The 14,726-nt window shown below is 44.8% G+C and overlaps 1 protein-coding gene across 2 annotated transcripts in view; it reads right to left on the bottom strand.

Moving 5' to 3' along the window:
• Positions 1-2,122: 2,122 nt before the first annotated feature.
• Positions 2,123-14,726, bottom strand: part of Rab27a (RAB27A, member RAS oncogene family) — a 57,598-nt gene continuing 44,994 nt past the window's right edge. For both annotated transcript variants that reach the window (XM_031344464.1, XM_031344465.1), the window contains exon 6: positions 2,123-5,048. In XM_031344464.1, the coding sequence (XP_031200324.1) occupies positions 4,850-5,048 (199 nt within the window). In that variant the 3' untranslated portion in view covers positions 2,123-4,849. The remainder of the gene's footprint in view (positions 5,049-14,726) is intronic.

Raw genomic sequence — 14,726 nt, 5'->3', positions numbered from 1 at the left:
GAGTAGCCGGGCAGTGGTGATGCACACCTGGAGTTCCAGCAGGGGAGACAGAGCCAGGTTAAACTCTGTGAGTTTAAGGACAGCCAGAGCTACATAGAAAACATCTTATTTTGGGGGAGGGAAGAATGAGAGAATAGGGGAGTATAACACAGGGTTCCTCTGTATAGTCCTAGAACTCACTCTGTAGGGCTGGCTTCAAACTCAAAAGATTGGCCTGCCTTTGTTTCCTGAATGCTGGGATTAGAGGTGTGTGCCTGGCACAGCCCCCTCCCAACCCCCCACCCCCCGCCAGCTCCCAACCCGCAACTCTGCCCATCCACCCCTAAACACACCATAACCCTAGCTCCTAAAGGCATTTTAATGTAGGCTTTATGTCTGAGGGTTATGAGATAAAGCACCGTGAAGAAAAAGTCCTACCTTGCCGAGTAGGCGTGGGCTTCTTAAGGATGGACACTGCTCATTGTATCTTGTGTGTTGTTTTGAGACAGCGTCTCACCAAGGAGTCCTGGCTAGCCTGGAACTCATAGAGATCTGTCTGCTAGCCTCTGTCTCCCAGGGCTGGGATTAATGATTGTGCTGCCCCCATGTCTACCACAGGGCAATGGGTTTTTTTGTTTTGTTTTGTTTTTTTGGTCTTGTTTTGTTTTTGTTTTTGTTTTTCGAGACAGGGTTTCTCTGTATAGTCCTGGCTGTCCTGGAACTCACTCTGTAGACCAGGCTGGCCTCAAACTCAGAAATCCTCCTGCCCCTGCCTCCCAAGTGCTGGGACTAAAGGCGTATGCCACCACCGCCCAGCTTGGGTGAAATTACTATCCTATCTGTAGGTGTTTCTGGAGGACACTTGATAAGGTAACTCTAGTCCCAGAGAAGACCTGGAGGCAGGTTATCCTCATTAACAAAGTTAAGTTTTTGCTTTCTGTTTGCCGCCCTTCCCCCAGAGGCTCTTCCCTATATAATCCAAACATTTTGGATATCTTTGTACTTTTGGTACACTTTTTTGTACCTTTGGCCTCCCAGCTGATGGTTCCCCTCTCTCCCTTCCCCTTTCCCGAGGTTCAGGGTCAAGCTCTTTTTGGACTATCCCAGATGTGTCTGCCTCTGGCTATGCTCACCCACATATGTATAATGAACTTCCTCCTCCACCACACCTAGGAGCAGGCCTGCCCTTTCCTTGTTTTTTTTTTTTTTTTTTTTTTTCCCCTTTGTCTTTGATGAGTTCCCACTTGCAGATGTGCACAGCACCAGGGCCGTTGCAGATTAAGCACCTACAGAAGGGTTGTGAGCATGCTCACTTAAAGACCCCGCTTGGATCCTTCATTTCAGCTATGCCCCCAATCTTTTTAACTATGGCTTGCACACTTTGACAAATCCTCTTCAATAGGGTTAGCAAACCAGGCGCCAGGTTTTCAGCATGGGGCATTCAAGTGGACCATGAAGGTGGCTGCTCTTTTATAGGACATGGTTAAACAAGGTGGTATTTGAACAGTCTTGGAAAGAGCACCAAGTAGACCCCTGGAAAGCCAGCATCACAGACAGACCCACAAGTGCTAGATCAAAGCCAACTCAGGGACGTGCGTCTGAGGGGCCGCTGAGTCTCTTCCTGCAGTCGGTAGCCAAGCAGTCCCCAGAGCCCTGGGCACCGTCCCCAGCTCTGCTTTCAGTGCAGGACTGAACCATTTTTGTTTTGCTCCATCAGACTACCTAGTTCACTGATTATTGAACACTCAAAGGTGCTCAATAAATATTGGATAAAGCACTTTGAATTGGGGGCTGAAGAGATGATAGAGCACCGGCTGCTCTTCCTGAAGGCCCATGTCCGATTCCTAGCACCCACACAGCAGCTAACAATTGTCTGTGGCTCTAGTCCCAAAGAGTCCAATGACCTTTTCTGGTCTCCAAGAACACGCACATACAAGGGACCCAGACATATTCAGGCAAACATTCATACACACGAAATAAAATTGACAAAAAAAAAAAAAACCAACAACCTATTTTGAGCTGTCTTCCCTGCAGGCTGTTTTGTCCAGGTCCCTCAATGAGTATCACATGGACTCTGCATTCCTGAATTCGGGTTCCTTTGGCATTATAATTCCTAGTTTGAAATATTCACTGAAACTTGATATACTGGACTTCTTTTATTATTTATTATTATTACAGTTTAATTGGCACAAAGTTCACTGAAGAGCATTTGCTTTTACACAAATCTGTAAATAGAAAAATACAGTGACAAAAAGTATGGTTATTTTTTTTTTATCAAATTTAAACCATTTTCAAAGAGAATTCAGTTTTGTTTTGATTTAACAATTCAAGGCAGTTCTTGGGTTGGGCAACTATCACACACATTAAGCCCCGTGCCTGGTGTGGAGCCAACAGAAGTGGAATCTGACTGTGGGTCTACTTCTCAAAACCTGCACCATGCAAATATTAACTTTTGTGTGTTTGGTTTTTGAAACAGGATTTCACTATGTGGCTCTGGCTGTCCCGAAACTCACTCTATAGACTAACCTGACTTCAAACTCACTGCCTGCCTCTGCCTCCTAAGTGCAGGAGATTAAAGGAGTGCACCACCAACCCCTGGCATATTGACTTTTTTGTATTTACAAAAGAGACATTAAGAACTGTCCCCTGACAGCGATACCCTCCACTGAAGTCTTAGAGCGACATTGGAAGGCACGGCTGGGATGGGCTGCATGTTTCGGGTATATAGGATTCAGATGTAAAGGCCTCAGTGACAACTTAAGTTGTTTTTTTTGTTGTTGTTTTGTTTTGTTTTTTTCAAGACAGGGTTTCTCTGTGTGGCCCTGGCTGTCCTGGAACTCACTCTGTAGACCAGGCTGGCCTCAAACTCAGAAATCCGCCTGCCTCTGTCTCCCAAGTGCTGGGACTAAAGGCATGCGTCACCACCGCCTGGCACAACTTCAGTGTTTCCAAGAATCCCTTATTTCAAGGACAGAAAAAGCTGAGTTGCCAGGTGTTGTGGATGGGCCTGGTGCTGTTCTTGTGAACCAGTCACCTAAGGAATAAAGGAGCTAATCACTGGGTGAGTAGGTGGGACTTCTGGGTTCGCCACCAGAGGAATCAGATTTAAGTAAGGCTTACAAGATTAGGTTTTAGTTGTTGCGCCCAGATATTGAGTTACCGTTGTTTCTGAACTAAGTTTGTGTTGTGTTTTCCTTCACGAGGTGGCTCCTCTGAGTACAAGAGAGAAAGGTACAGTGGTCAAGCAAGGGTTTGCCTGAGGTCCTCCATAAAGGCCGTGGGGGATTTGAAGCATGGAGTTGGCATGGTAGTGACTCGCCAGTGGGAAACCTAACAAGCTGGATGGAGAGATTGTGGAGTTCAGAGCCAATCTCCAAGAGATAAAAACAGGTCAGCCATTGCCCACCAGTGCATGGCCAACCAGGCTGCCGGAGCAGAGGCACAAGTGCAGGAGAGTGCTGGTTCTACATTCATTCTTCTTACTTTCCCACAACAGTCATGGCTATTTCTTCTGAGGAGTGGTCGAAGGACCATAAATGCGAGGCGTTCAACGTTTAAAAGTCTTCCGAGAGCCAGGTGAGGACCACACTTTAATCCCAGCATTTAGGGGGCTGAAACAGGGGGCTGATCTCTGTGAGTTTGAGGCAGGCCAGCAAGGTCTACAAAGGGAGTTTCAGGCCGGTCAGAAACTACATTAGACCCTGTCTCAAAACAAAAAACAACAAAAACAAACAAGCAAACAAACAACAAAATAGAAAAGCCACTTGAAACTACCATGCAAAGTATGTATGTATTTTCCTTTCTACTGTCAAAAAAACATCAGTGCCCACATTCCCAGTGAAAGCTACAGACTACAAAACACTTCTCTTAAACTGACATACACATGTGACTGCTTAAATACAGACACTGGTCGCCCTCTAGATAGCAAATAAGCATGCTGTTTAATTAAAAAGAGATTCCTTCAGTTACACCAATGGGGGGAAAAACAAACTGGGAAACCCCCACCACCACCAAAGCTTGATAGAAAAGTCAGATTAGCTGTCTCCAGACAAGTGAAAGCAGAGCCTGAGGTGCCAGACCAAACATACATATGAAGGGACCATACATACATACAAACATACATACAGGAGAAGCATGAGCAGTATTCAGATGAAGACTGAACCAAAAGGCCACGGATAAACACAAGGGTCTCCATGGCCCCTTGGCTAAGAGCCAGGCAATCTGACTAAACTTGATCCCTACTTTACCCACCCCTGCTCCACAAACCCTTCCCACCACCACCAAACTCACAGTGAGTCAATCCAGTCTATTCAGAGTCTATAGATATGGCCGCCATCTGTTTATCCTCATGTCAAAGGGAAGGCTAAGTTAAAAGCAATGCTGTAAGACATTGATCCATGTGTACACACTTATTAACATTCACGTGTTTGAGAGTGATATTCTACAGTATGGATTTTGAAATCTGGATTCCCAAGAGCATGCTAGCTTGCTCAAACATCTTAATGTCTTCGATGAGACTCTAGGGCTGTCTGTGTTGAGGCAGGTGACTGTGTTAAGGCAGGCGACCGGACCGTCAGCATTCTACATAACAGATGACATCTTTCATGGCTGAAATCTTGGACCCCTAAATGACCTGCCACCATGGGCTTTTATAAGACACTTTTGGCTCTGTGAAATAGTTCCCCCAATTCATGGACTAAGTCGTATAAAGCTGCAACAAGTTACAAATGGCTGCTGAGTCAATTCTACTGGCGGTGAGGAGAGGCACTTGGCATACGATGTGCTGTTCACTCGTCTCACCGTGCCGGCTTGGTCTCACAGCAGAGCTGGCAGGGGTCATGGGCTGCTGCCAAGGTGCTCACTTGGTGTCTCAACAGCCACAGAGCCCCTTCTCCTTCTCCCCACTTAGTTGATCTGCAGAGGTATGGCCATTGGACCGTACCACTCCCTCTGGAATCCAGGACTTGTCCACACACCGCTCCATCCGCTTCATGATCAGGTCCAGGAGCATCTCAATTGCTTGGCTTATATTTGTCCCGTTGGCAGCACTGGTTTCAAAATAGGGGATTCTAGAAGACAGAAATCACTGAGGTAACAGAGTGGAAAGAAACACTGTGACCTTTGCCCTTGATAATCTTTTTGGCCATTCACAATTTAGAGAATTTGCGGATAAATACACATAACAACAGTGTGACTTCAGTAGTGCCCAGAGAGGAAGCAACAGTGTTTCAGTTTAATTCAATCTGCCAAATTACAAGAAAAAAAATGAATTAGTCCAATGTGTATGCCTCTCAACACCGTTCCCTCATATTTCATTTTTCAAAAGGATATCATTTGCCAGCACCTAAAACAGATGCCTGCTTAGGCTTAAGGAATGACATCATCGCCAACTGGCGTAATGGGCTGCATGGGCTGGGGCTTGCACCCTTCTCTCTCAAAGGGCAAGTCATCCTGAGGCAGAATGTATGCGGAAAGAAAACTGGACGCCTATGAGGAGGGAAGGGGTAAGGTGCGGATATCATCTAAGCAACCACCACCAATCGCTGCCACAGAGAGCAGAGCCAGCGTTTCCTTAAGAAAAGGCAGGGCCAGGCATAGTGCTGCACACCTACAATCCTAGCTTGGGAGGTAGAGGCAGGAGGATCATAAGTTTAAGGGCAGCTTCACAACACAGCAAAGTTGAGGTCAGCCTGGGCTACATTGGACCCTGTCTCAAATAAAAAAAAAAAAAAAAAAAAAGAGGATGCCAGAGAAGGGAAAAATGTTGGGCTTTAATTACACGACTTAATGTCTCTGGTGCTGGGAGGGTTAAGTTTCAACACCCTCACACACACCCTCACACACACACACACACACACACACACAAGCAGCTTTCTGGGCGGCTGGCATACAGTATGCTCTCCCCTGAACTCTCCAGCCCAGGGGCTCTTCCCTATGTAATCCAGACATTTTGGATGCCTGCCCCACTTTTGTACCTTTGTCCTCCAGGCTGCTGTACTTGGTTCCCTTCTCTCCTTCCCCTCCCCCTCGCATGGTTCAGGGTCATGATCACTCTGGATTTCCCAGATGTCCCAGCCTCTGGCTACGCTCGCCTACAAGTGTATAATAAACTTTCTCCTCCACCACACCCAGGCGCACTTCCCCCCCCCCTTGGTTTTCATTCAGGGAGTGCATAGGTTCTTGTATCCACAGATCATTAGGGAAACCAGGAATGTTAAGTGCACAGAAGTTTCTTTTCAAAGAAAAAGATGTACCAGCTGCTTTCCACCCAGACAGCTAGCAGTGGTTGTTGTTAATGACCTGATGACCTTTGCTATCAGTAGAGCCAGAACTCACCCAAATTCCCCAGAATGTTTATCTCAGACCCTCCCTCCAAAGACTTTTTATTTTTAGTTCTCCCAGTCACTAAAATACTTTATAGACCCAAGGACTTCTACACTATCTATTTGATGTAGATGCACATAAGCATCTACACTATCTATTTTATGGAGATAGGCACACAAGCCTATCTCCAGAACCCATCTTCTTGGAAGAAGTAACACATACTTTGACTTTTGATATAGCTATGCTTCCCTGTGCACTTGGCGATCTCGTATTACTGGTGTATTACACTGAGAACACCCGCCACATCCCCCGCAAATTGTACTGCACTTAAATATGCTTACAGTAAACCTGGCGTCAGACTCCAGAACTTTGAAGAACCCATTTCCCTTCGGGCTGTGATACTTGCACACTCTCCTCCACACACACCCCTAAAGGTCATTCCGCTAATAAATGGCACATGTGTAAGCATTCTCCACTCCCATATATGTTCTCATACATTCTATAGCCCCCATTCAACTAGGAAATGCCCTCTCAGATCCACGTGTGAGCAACCACCACAACCTTTTGGGTTTTGAGACAGAATTTAACTAGGTAACTCAAACGGATCTTGGATTTGCTATGTAGTCTAGGCTAGCCTCAAAATTCAGTCTTCCTGCTTCAGACTATCCAGTATTCGGCTGCAGATGTGTACCACCACTCCCAGCTTACTATGTTATACTTTTGTTTGTGTCACATGCACTTGAGAAGCCAAGGCTCGGTTATCGAAAGTGCCAGACTGGCCTGGACTACAGAACCATTTAGCAGGACTCTGCTTCAAAATCAAAAGCAACAGCAAACAACTAAGATTCTGGATTGGTAACAGAGCCCCACACAGTATTAGTGGCAGGCAGACCTCTGTGAATTCCAGGATAATCGGTGCTGGACAGTCAGAAAACAACAAGAAAATATTCTAAGTTGTAGATGGAGTACCAAGCTCCCAACGTAGCTCCGGAGCCTTCTCCTTATGTGTGAGAAGGAGCAGTAGTTGAGGTCACGGTGCTAAGGGCTGAGATAAACACAGGTACAACTCTCAACAGTCAGATATGAGAGGCTTTTCTTAGTAACAACATTCTCTCTAGATAAGGTGGTGCACGCCTGCAATCCCAGCACGCCAGAGGCACCACTGGTTTGGTTTGGTTTGATTTGGTTTGGTTTGGTTTTTGTTGTTGTCATTTAAACAGGCACACAAAACATTTTATTGCCTTTTCTTTCTCTGATTATAGGAGACTTCAAGTGACTTTCCACCAGATGTTCATTATATGCTATATTCACAGCAGGATCATACTGAAACATTACATGTCATTAAGTTACCTTAATGAAAGTAGACTAAATTCCTGCTCCTTGGGCCATTTAATAATTTCTTAAAATGGTTCAGATTCTTCACTGTTGTTTCTCCTAGTCAAAACAGCTCTATCTCTTAGATACATTTGATCCATAACTTCTGTTAGTTTCCTACCATTTTCTAGGGTATAGGTCTCTGTTTAGTTTGTGTTTCCATGATCTGTCCATTGATGAAAGTGGGTTGTTGAAGTCTCCCACTATTATGGTGTGAGGTGCAATGTGGGCTTTGAGCTTTAGTAAAGTTTCTTTTATGAATATGGGTGCCCTTGCATTTGGACCATAGATGTTCAGAATTGAGAGTTCTTGGTAGATTTTTCCTTTGACGAGTATGAAGTGTCCTTCCTTATCTTTTTTGATAACTTTTGGTTGAAAGTTGATTTTATTCGATATTAGAACGGCTACTCCAGCTTGTTTCTTGGGACCATTTGCTTGGAAAATCATTTTCCAGCCCTTTACTTTGAGGTAGTGTCTGTCTTTGACACTGAGCTGCGTTTCCTGTGTGCAGCAAAATGCTTAGTCCTGTTTACATACCCAGTCTGTTAGTCTATGTCTTTTGTGGGAATTAAGAGATAGTAAGGGGGCTGGAGAGATGGCTCAGTGGTTAAGAGCACTGACTGCTCTTCTGAAGGTCCTGAATTCAAATCCCAGGAACCTCATGGTGGCTCACAACCATCTATAATGAGATGACACCCTCCTGTGGTGCGTCTGAAGACAGCTGCAGCATACTTAGATATAATAAAGAAACCTTTAGGCCAGGGACCGAAATGAGCAGGGTTGACCCGAGTGAACAGAGGTCCTGAATTCAAAATTCCCAGCAACCACATGATGGCTCACAACCATCAGTACAGCTACAGTGTATTCATATACATAGATCTTAAAAAAAAAAGATATTAAGGAATAGTGATTGTTGCTTCCTGTTATTCTTGCTGTTAGAGGTGGAATTATGTTTGTGTGGTTATTGTTTGGGTCTGTTGAAAGATTAGTTTTTTCTAGGGTGTAGTTTCCCTCCTTGTGTTGGTGTTTTCCATCTATTATCCTTTGTAGGGCTGGATTTGTAGAAAAATATTGTGTAAATTTGGTTTTGTCATCTTAGTTTCTCGATCTATAGTAATTGAGAATTTTGCTGGGTATAGTAGCCTGGGCTGGCATTTGTATTCTCTTAGGGTCTGTATGACATCTGCCCAGGATCTTCTCGCTTTCATAGTCTTTGGTGAGAAGTCTGGTGTAATTCTGATAGGCCTGCCTTATATGTTACTTGACCTTTTTCTCTTACTGCTTTTAATATTCTTTGTTTTGTGCATGTGGTGTTTGAACTATTATGTGGCAGGAAGAATTTCTTTTCTGGTCCAATCTATTTGGAGTTCTGTAGGCTTCTTGTATGTTTATGGGCATCTCTTTTTTTTTTTTTTTTTTAAGATTTATTTATTATTACATTTAAGTATACTGTAGCTGTCTTCAGACACACCAGCAGAGGGCTTCAGACCTCATTATGGATGGTTGTGAGCCACCATGCGGTTGCTAGGATTTAAACTCAGGACCTTCAGAAGAGCAGTCAGCGCTCTTAACTGCTGAGCCATCTCTCCAGCCCAGGCATTTCTTTCTTTAGATTAAGGATGTTTTCTATAATTTTGTTGAAGATATTTACTGGCCCTTTAAGTTGGGAATCTTCACTTTCTTCTACACCTATTATCCTTAGGTTTGGTCTTCTCATTGCGTCCTGAATTTCCTGGATGTTTTGGGTTAGGAGATTTTTGCACTTTGCATTTTCTTTGTTGTGTCAATGTTTTCTATGGTATCTTTTGCACCTGAGATTGTCTCTTCTATCTCTTGTATTCTGTTGGTGATGTATCTATGACTCCTGACCTCTTTCCTAGGTTTTTCTATCTCCAGGGTTATCTCCCTTTGTGATTTCTTTGTTTCTATTTCCATTTTTAGATCCTGGGTGGTTTTGTTCAATTCCTTCACCTGTTTGGTTGTGTTTTCCAAATTCTTAAATTCTTTAAGGGATTTTTGTGTATCCCCTTTAAGGGTTTCTACCTGCTTACCTGTGTTCTCCTGTATTTTTTTCTTTTCTTTTTTTTTTTTTAAGATTTATTTATTTATTATATGTAACTACACTGTAGCTGACTTCAGACACCCCAGAGGAGGGCATCATATCTCATTACAGATGGTTGTAAGCCACCATATGGTTTCTGGGATTTGAACTTGGGACCTTTGGAAGAGCAGTCAGTGCTCTTAACCACTAAGCCATCTCTCCAGCCCTCCTGTATTTCTTTAAGGGAGTTATTTATGTCCTTTTTGTTTTGTTTTGTTTTGCTTTTCCAGACAGAGTTTCTCTGTATAGCCCTGGCTGTCCTGGAACTCACTCTGTAGACCAGGCTGGCCTTGAACTCAGAAATCCACCTGCCTCTGCCTCCCAAGTGCTGGGATTAAAGGCATGTGCCACCACTGCCTGTCTACGTCCTTCTTAAAGTTCTCTATCATTATCATGAGATGTGATTTTAAATTAGAGTCTTGCTTTTCTGGTGTGTTAGCATATCCAGGGCTCACTGTGGTAGGAGAACTGGGTTCTGATGATGCCAAGTAGCCTTGGTTACTGTTGCTTATGTTCTTGCCCTTGCCTCTCGCCATCTGATTATCTCTGATGTTAGCTGGTCTTGCTGTCTCTGACTGTGGCTTGTCCCTCCTGCAAGCCTGTATGTCAGTACTACTGGGAGACCAGTTCTCTCCGGGAAGAAATTGGGTAAGGAAAACTGTGGCATAGGATCAGCTCCAGGGTGCAGACAGAAACCAGAAGGATCCTGTCCCTGGCTGTTCCTTGGTTCCTGTGTCCTGATGTCTCTGGGAGGGTCCCTCTTGGGCCAGGAATTTGAAGAAAAGTGGTGGTCTTACCTGTGCTCACAGGTATATCTGCACTCCTGGGAGACCAACTCTCTCCTGGTGGTATTTGGGTATGGAGAGCTGTGGCACAGGGTCAGCTCCCGACACAGATGGAAACCAGAAGGATCCTGTCCCAGGCTGTTCCTCTTTTCCTCTGTCCTGAGGGCTCCAGGCCTCAGGTTTGGTTTTCAAGACAGGATTTCTCTGTGTAGCCCTCCTGACTGTCCTGAACGCACTCTGTAGACCCTCGTGCTTCTGCCTCCCAAGTACTGGGATTAAAGGCATGCCTGGTGTTTGTGTTTTCTTTTCCAAAAAGTTACCTGAGAACAAGTTTAGGTATCTAGACATAAATTCAAAAGGATCACTATTTTAACCATAGAAAGCTGGTGCTATCCTTTATGTCCACAAGATGGCGCTAAAGCAGCACTGTCAGGGAGAGCTCTTGCTAAAGGGATGAAAATGGTTGATTCATATTATTATCCACCTACAAATGGCCACTAATAGTTACTTGAGAGTTCCTGGAGACAACGAATATTTTGATGTGTTTTTAATAGGCTGGGCAGTGATAGCACATGCCTTTAATCTCATCATTCAGGAGTCAGGGGCAGACAGATCTCTCTGAGTTTGTGCCAGCCTGGTCTACAGAGGGAGTTCCAGGACAGTCAGAGCTACACAGAGAAAACCTGTCTTGAAAATCAACAACAACGCTGGGCAGTAGTGGCACATGCCTTTAATCCCACCAGCACTTGGGAGGCAGAGGCTGGTGGATTTTTGAATTCAAGGCCAGCCTGGTCTACAGAGTGAGTTCCAGGACTGCCAGGGCTATACAGAGAAACTCTGTCTTGAAAAAAACTTTAAAAAACAAAACAGATTTATCACAATTTAAAAACAAAAAACTACCAAGTAAACAAAATGACAGTTGCTTTCAAATCAACACAAGGGCCTGTCTTTGTCTCCACTAGGATATCCATAGGGCATAATCCTCAATAGATGACTTCTCTTCTATTATTTACTTGTTGAGAAAACTGGAAACTTAACACCAAGTTGCCAGGGGTTAAGATAAGGCATTAAGGAGAGTGCCTACCATCCTTGCAGAGCACCAATGTTCAGTTCTCAGCACCCATATCAGGTACTCACAACTGGAACTCCATAATGCCCCTGATATCTGTGGTGTACCTTCTGGAAAGTTGCATATACACAAACAACCACACATAGTTAAAAATATTTTTTAGGCCAGGTAGTGGTGGCTCACGCCTTTAATCCCAGCACTTAGGAGTCAGAGGCAGGCAGAATTCTGAGTTTGAGGCCAGCCTGGTCTACAGAGTGAGTTCCAGGACAGCCAGAGCTATACAGAGAAACCTTGTCTCGAAAAAAAAAATTAAAAATTAAATAAAGCGAAATATTTTTAATCCAGTGCAGGAATGGAGGATTGATATATATGAGTATATATATGCACTCAATATATATAACATATAATCAATATATATAGACATATACATCATATATTCATATAATCACTAAGAAAGCACTTGCCTGGCATGTGCAAGGCCTTGAGTTCAGTCCCCAGCACTGCAGAAGGCGCCAGAATGACAATGAGGATCTCTAGAGAGTTTTGTCAAAGTCTCTAGGTGTTTGGCTTACATGTGGATCCAGAACTCATGGCGAGTCTTGCTGGATGCTGAGTGCTCACAGGAAAAGGGTGTGTGTGGCCGGCCGGTAGTGGCGGCGCATGGCACGTCTTTAATCCCAACACTTGGGAGGCAAAGGCAGGTGGAGTTCTGAGTTCGAGGCCACCCTGGTCTACAGAGTGAGCTCCAGGACAGCCAGGGCTACACAGAGAAACCCTGTCTCGAAAAACCAAACCAACCAACCAAACAAACAAAAAAAAGGTTGTGTGTGATCACCTGAACCTGGAGGACTATGGCAAAGGAAATCTGGATTCTCTGAGTTACAGTGGCTTCCAGGAATCAGTCTTGCGTGTTTGGCTTTAGCTTATAGTTTTTATAATAGTATTTATAGTTTCAAAGTATGCACAAGAACACAACATTAATTTCTTTCTTTTTAAAATGTATTATTTTTATGTGTATGAATGTTTTGCCTTCATGTCTATGTGTGTGCCTTGTGTCTGAGAAAGTCAGAAGAAGGCATATTGGATCCCCTGGATCTGGAGTTATGGATAGTTGTAAGCTACTCAGTAGGTGCTGAGAATCGAACCCCGGTCCTCTGCAAGAGCAGCAAGCACTCTTCATCATGGACCCATTGTTCCAGCCCACATTAAGTCCTTTACAAGGGATCAAATGCTCAGAGACCAATTTCAGACCACCTTCTCTAGTTTGGAGTTGGCACAGAGCACTGCTGAGTTCAGACCCCTGAAATCCATAACACGGTCTGTGCTGATGTATCTATCACTGAATAAAGGTTTTTCAACTGATCTTTCATTGCAGAAACTTTGAGTGCCTTCCCTCATCAGCACCACCAGCAAGGTGGGGGGTGGGGGGGTGGGGCAGAGTCCTCATCTCAGATCTGTGGCCAATTATGTGCACAGCACACACGTATGTACATTCACTTGTTCTTTAACCCCATTCACAGTTTTCTTGGCTTTCTCCATTCTGAATAAAAAAGGCAACGGGGCTTATTACCAGTGCCAGTTATCTTCCGTGACTAAAGGCGCATGGACCGCTTCCATCCCTTTCCTCTACTCTCCTGGCGTTTCCTTTATCCTCATTGATTAAAACCTCTTCTCATTAGAACTCAACGCATGCCCATCTTTGTGAGCTCTTCCATGGCAAGTGGGTGCTGGACACAGGGAAGACAGTCCCTGCATGGCTCAGATCCTTGTACCACAGAAAGCAACACCAGGCTTCCTGTTACCGGGCAGACTAAAGGATCCTGAGACCCAACACGTAGTAACCAGGAAAGATCTGATGGAGGCCCAGAGTTGGCCAGGTTGGTCCTTTCCGCTCTCCAGGTGCTTGAGACATCCTGTTGAAAGACTTCTCTGACTGGCCTACTTTTACATTCACTTCTCCAAAGCCCGGGCAATAACTATGGCCTCTATTGCCTCATGGCTCACTTCCTCCTATCCCCTTGCAAAACAGCATCCCTTTCAGCACTTCAGTCTGACTTGTGGCATTTGGCTGCCCCTGTTTCCTTTCCACACTTCTGAGAGCCTCTCAGGAGAGACGGGCTGTACCAGAACTGCCTGAAGTCTAGCTCCTCCTCCGCCAGCCTCTAGCTCAGAATCTCCCAAAGTGGGTTGGTCATGACCACTGCGTTGGAAAAAAAATCACACAGTGGGAAGCTGTGAAAGGCACTGGTGCCCAGGTCCCCACATAGTAGGCCCTTGCAGCCTGGCTGAGCATTTCCCAGAATTTGCTTTCTGCTTCAGGTGGGCCACAGGAGAGGCGTGGGGGAAACGAAGCATTACCCTTTAAAGATTTCTCACACGGAGGCACTTAGCTGCTGACTCATCTTGGTGCAGCCTAGCAACCAGACTTGCACCTGTCCTACCCCTCTCGCCTTGCCTCACCACAGCGATCTAGACTGCTAAGCCAGGTGTGTGATTAGCCCTAAGGTAAAGGGCCTAGTTTGCACAGGATGCCCACACCACCAAGGTCAGAGGCAACAGCTGCTGGCAGTTTCAGGACACTGATATAAATTCTACTTGGTCCTTATTTCCTATACCCAACTCCACAGTTTGCAATCAGCTTCCTTTCCTGACAGCCTGTCCTGAGAACCCCAAGATTCAATCTGAGACACAAAGAGAGATTTCCAGAGACTATGTAACTACAATGGCATAAAGTCAGATCTCCGTAACAGGTATGTGCTCTCATACGGGCTTGCATGTTCATATGCGCCCATGTGCATGTATTAGCAGAGGCAGAGGTTAACCTTGAGTGGCAACACCCACCTTGTTTTTATTTTGATAGATTTCTCACTGGCCTGGAATTTACCAACTATGCTAGTTTGCCAGGCAAGCCCCAGGTATGCACCTGTTTCTGCCTCCTAGATCTGAGATTAAGTGTGAGCTAACACACCCAACTTGTTTTTGTTTTGTTTTGTTTTGTAAGATAGGGTCTCACTATATAGACCAGGCTGGGGTCAAACTCAAAAGAGATCTGCCTGTCTCAGCCTCTTGAGTACTAGAATTAAAGGCATATGCC

Source organism: Mastomys coucha, unplaced genomic scaffold, assembly GCF_008632895.1.
Source record: "Mastomys coucha isolate ucsf_1 unplaced genomic scaffold, UCSF_Mcou_1 pScaffold23, whole genome shotgun sequence".
NCBI classification, from domain to species: Eukaryota; Metazoa; Chordata; class Mammalia; order Rodentia; family Muridae; genus Mastomys; species Mastomys coucha.
This window is presented reverse-complemented; position numbering and strand designations above follow the sequence as displayed.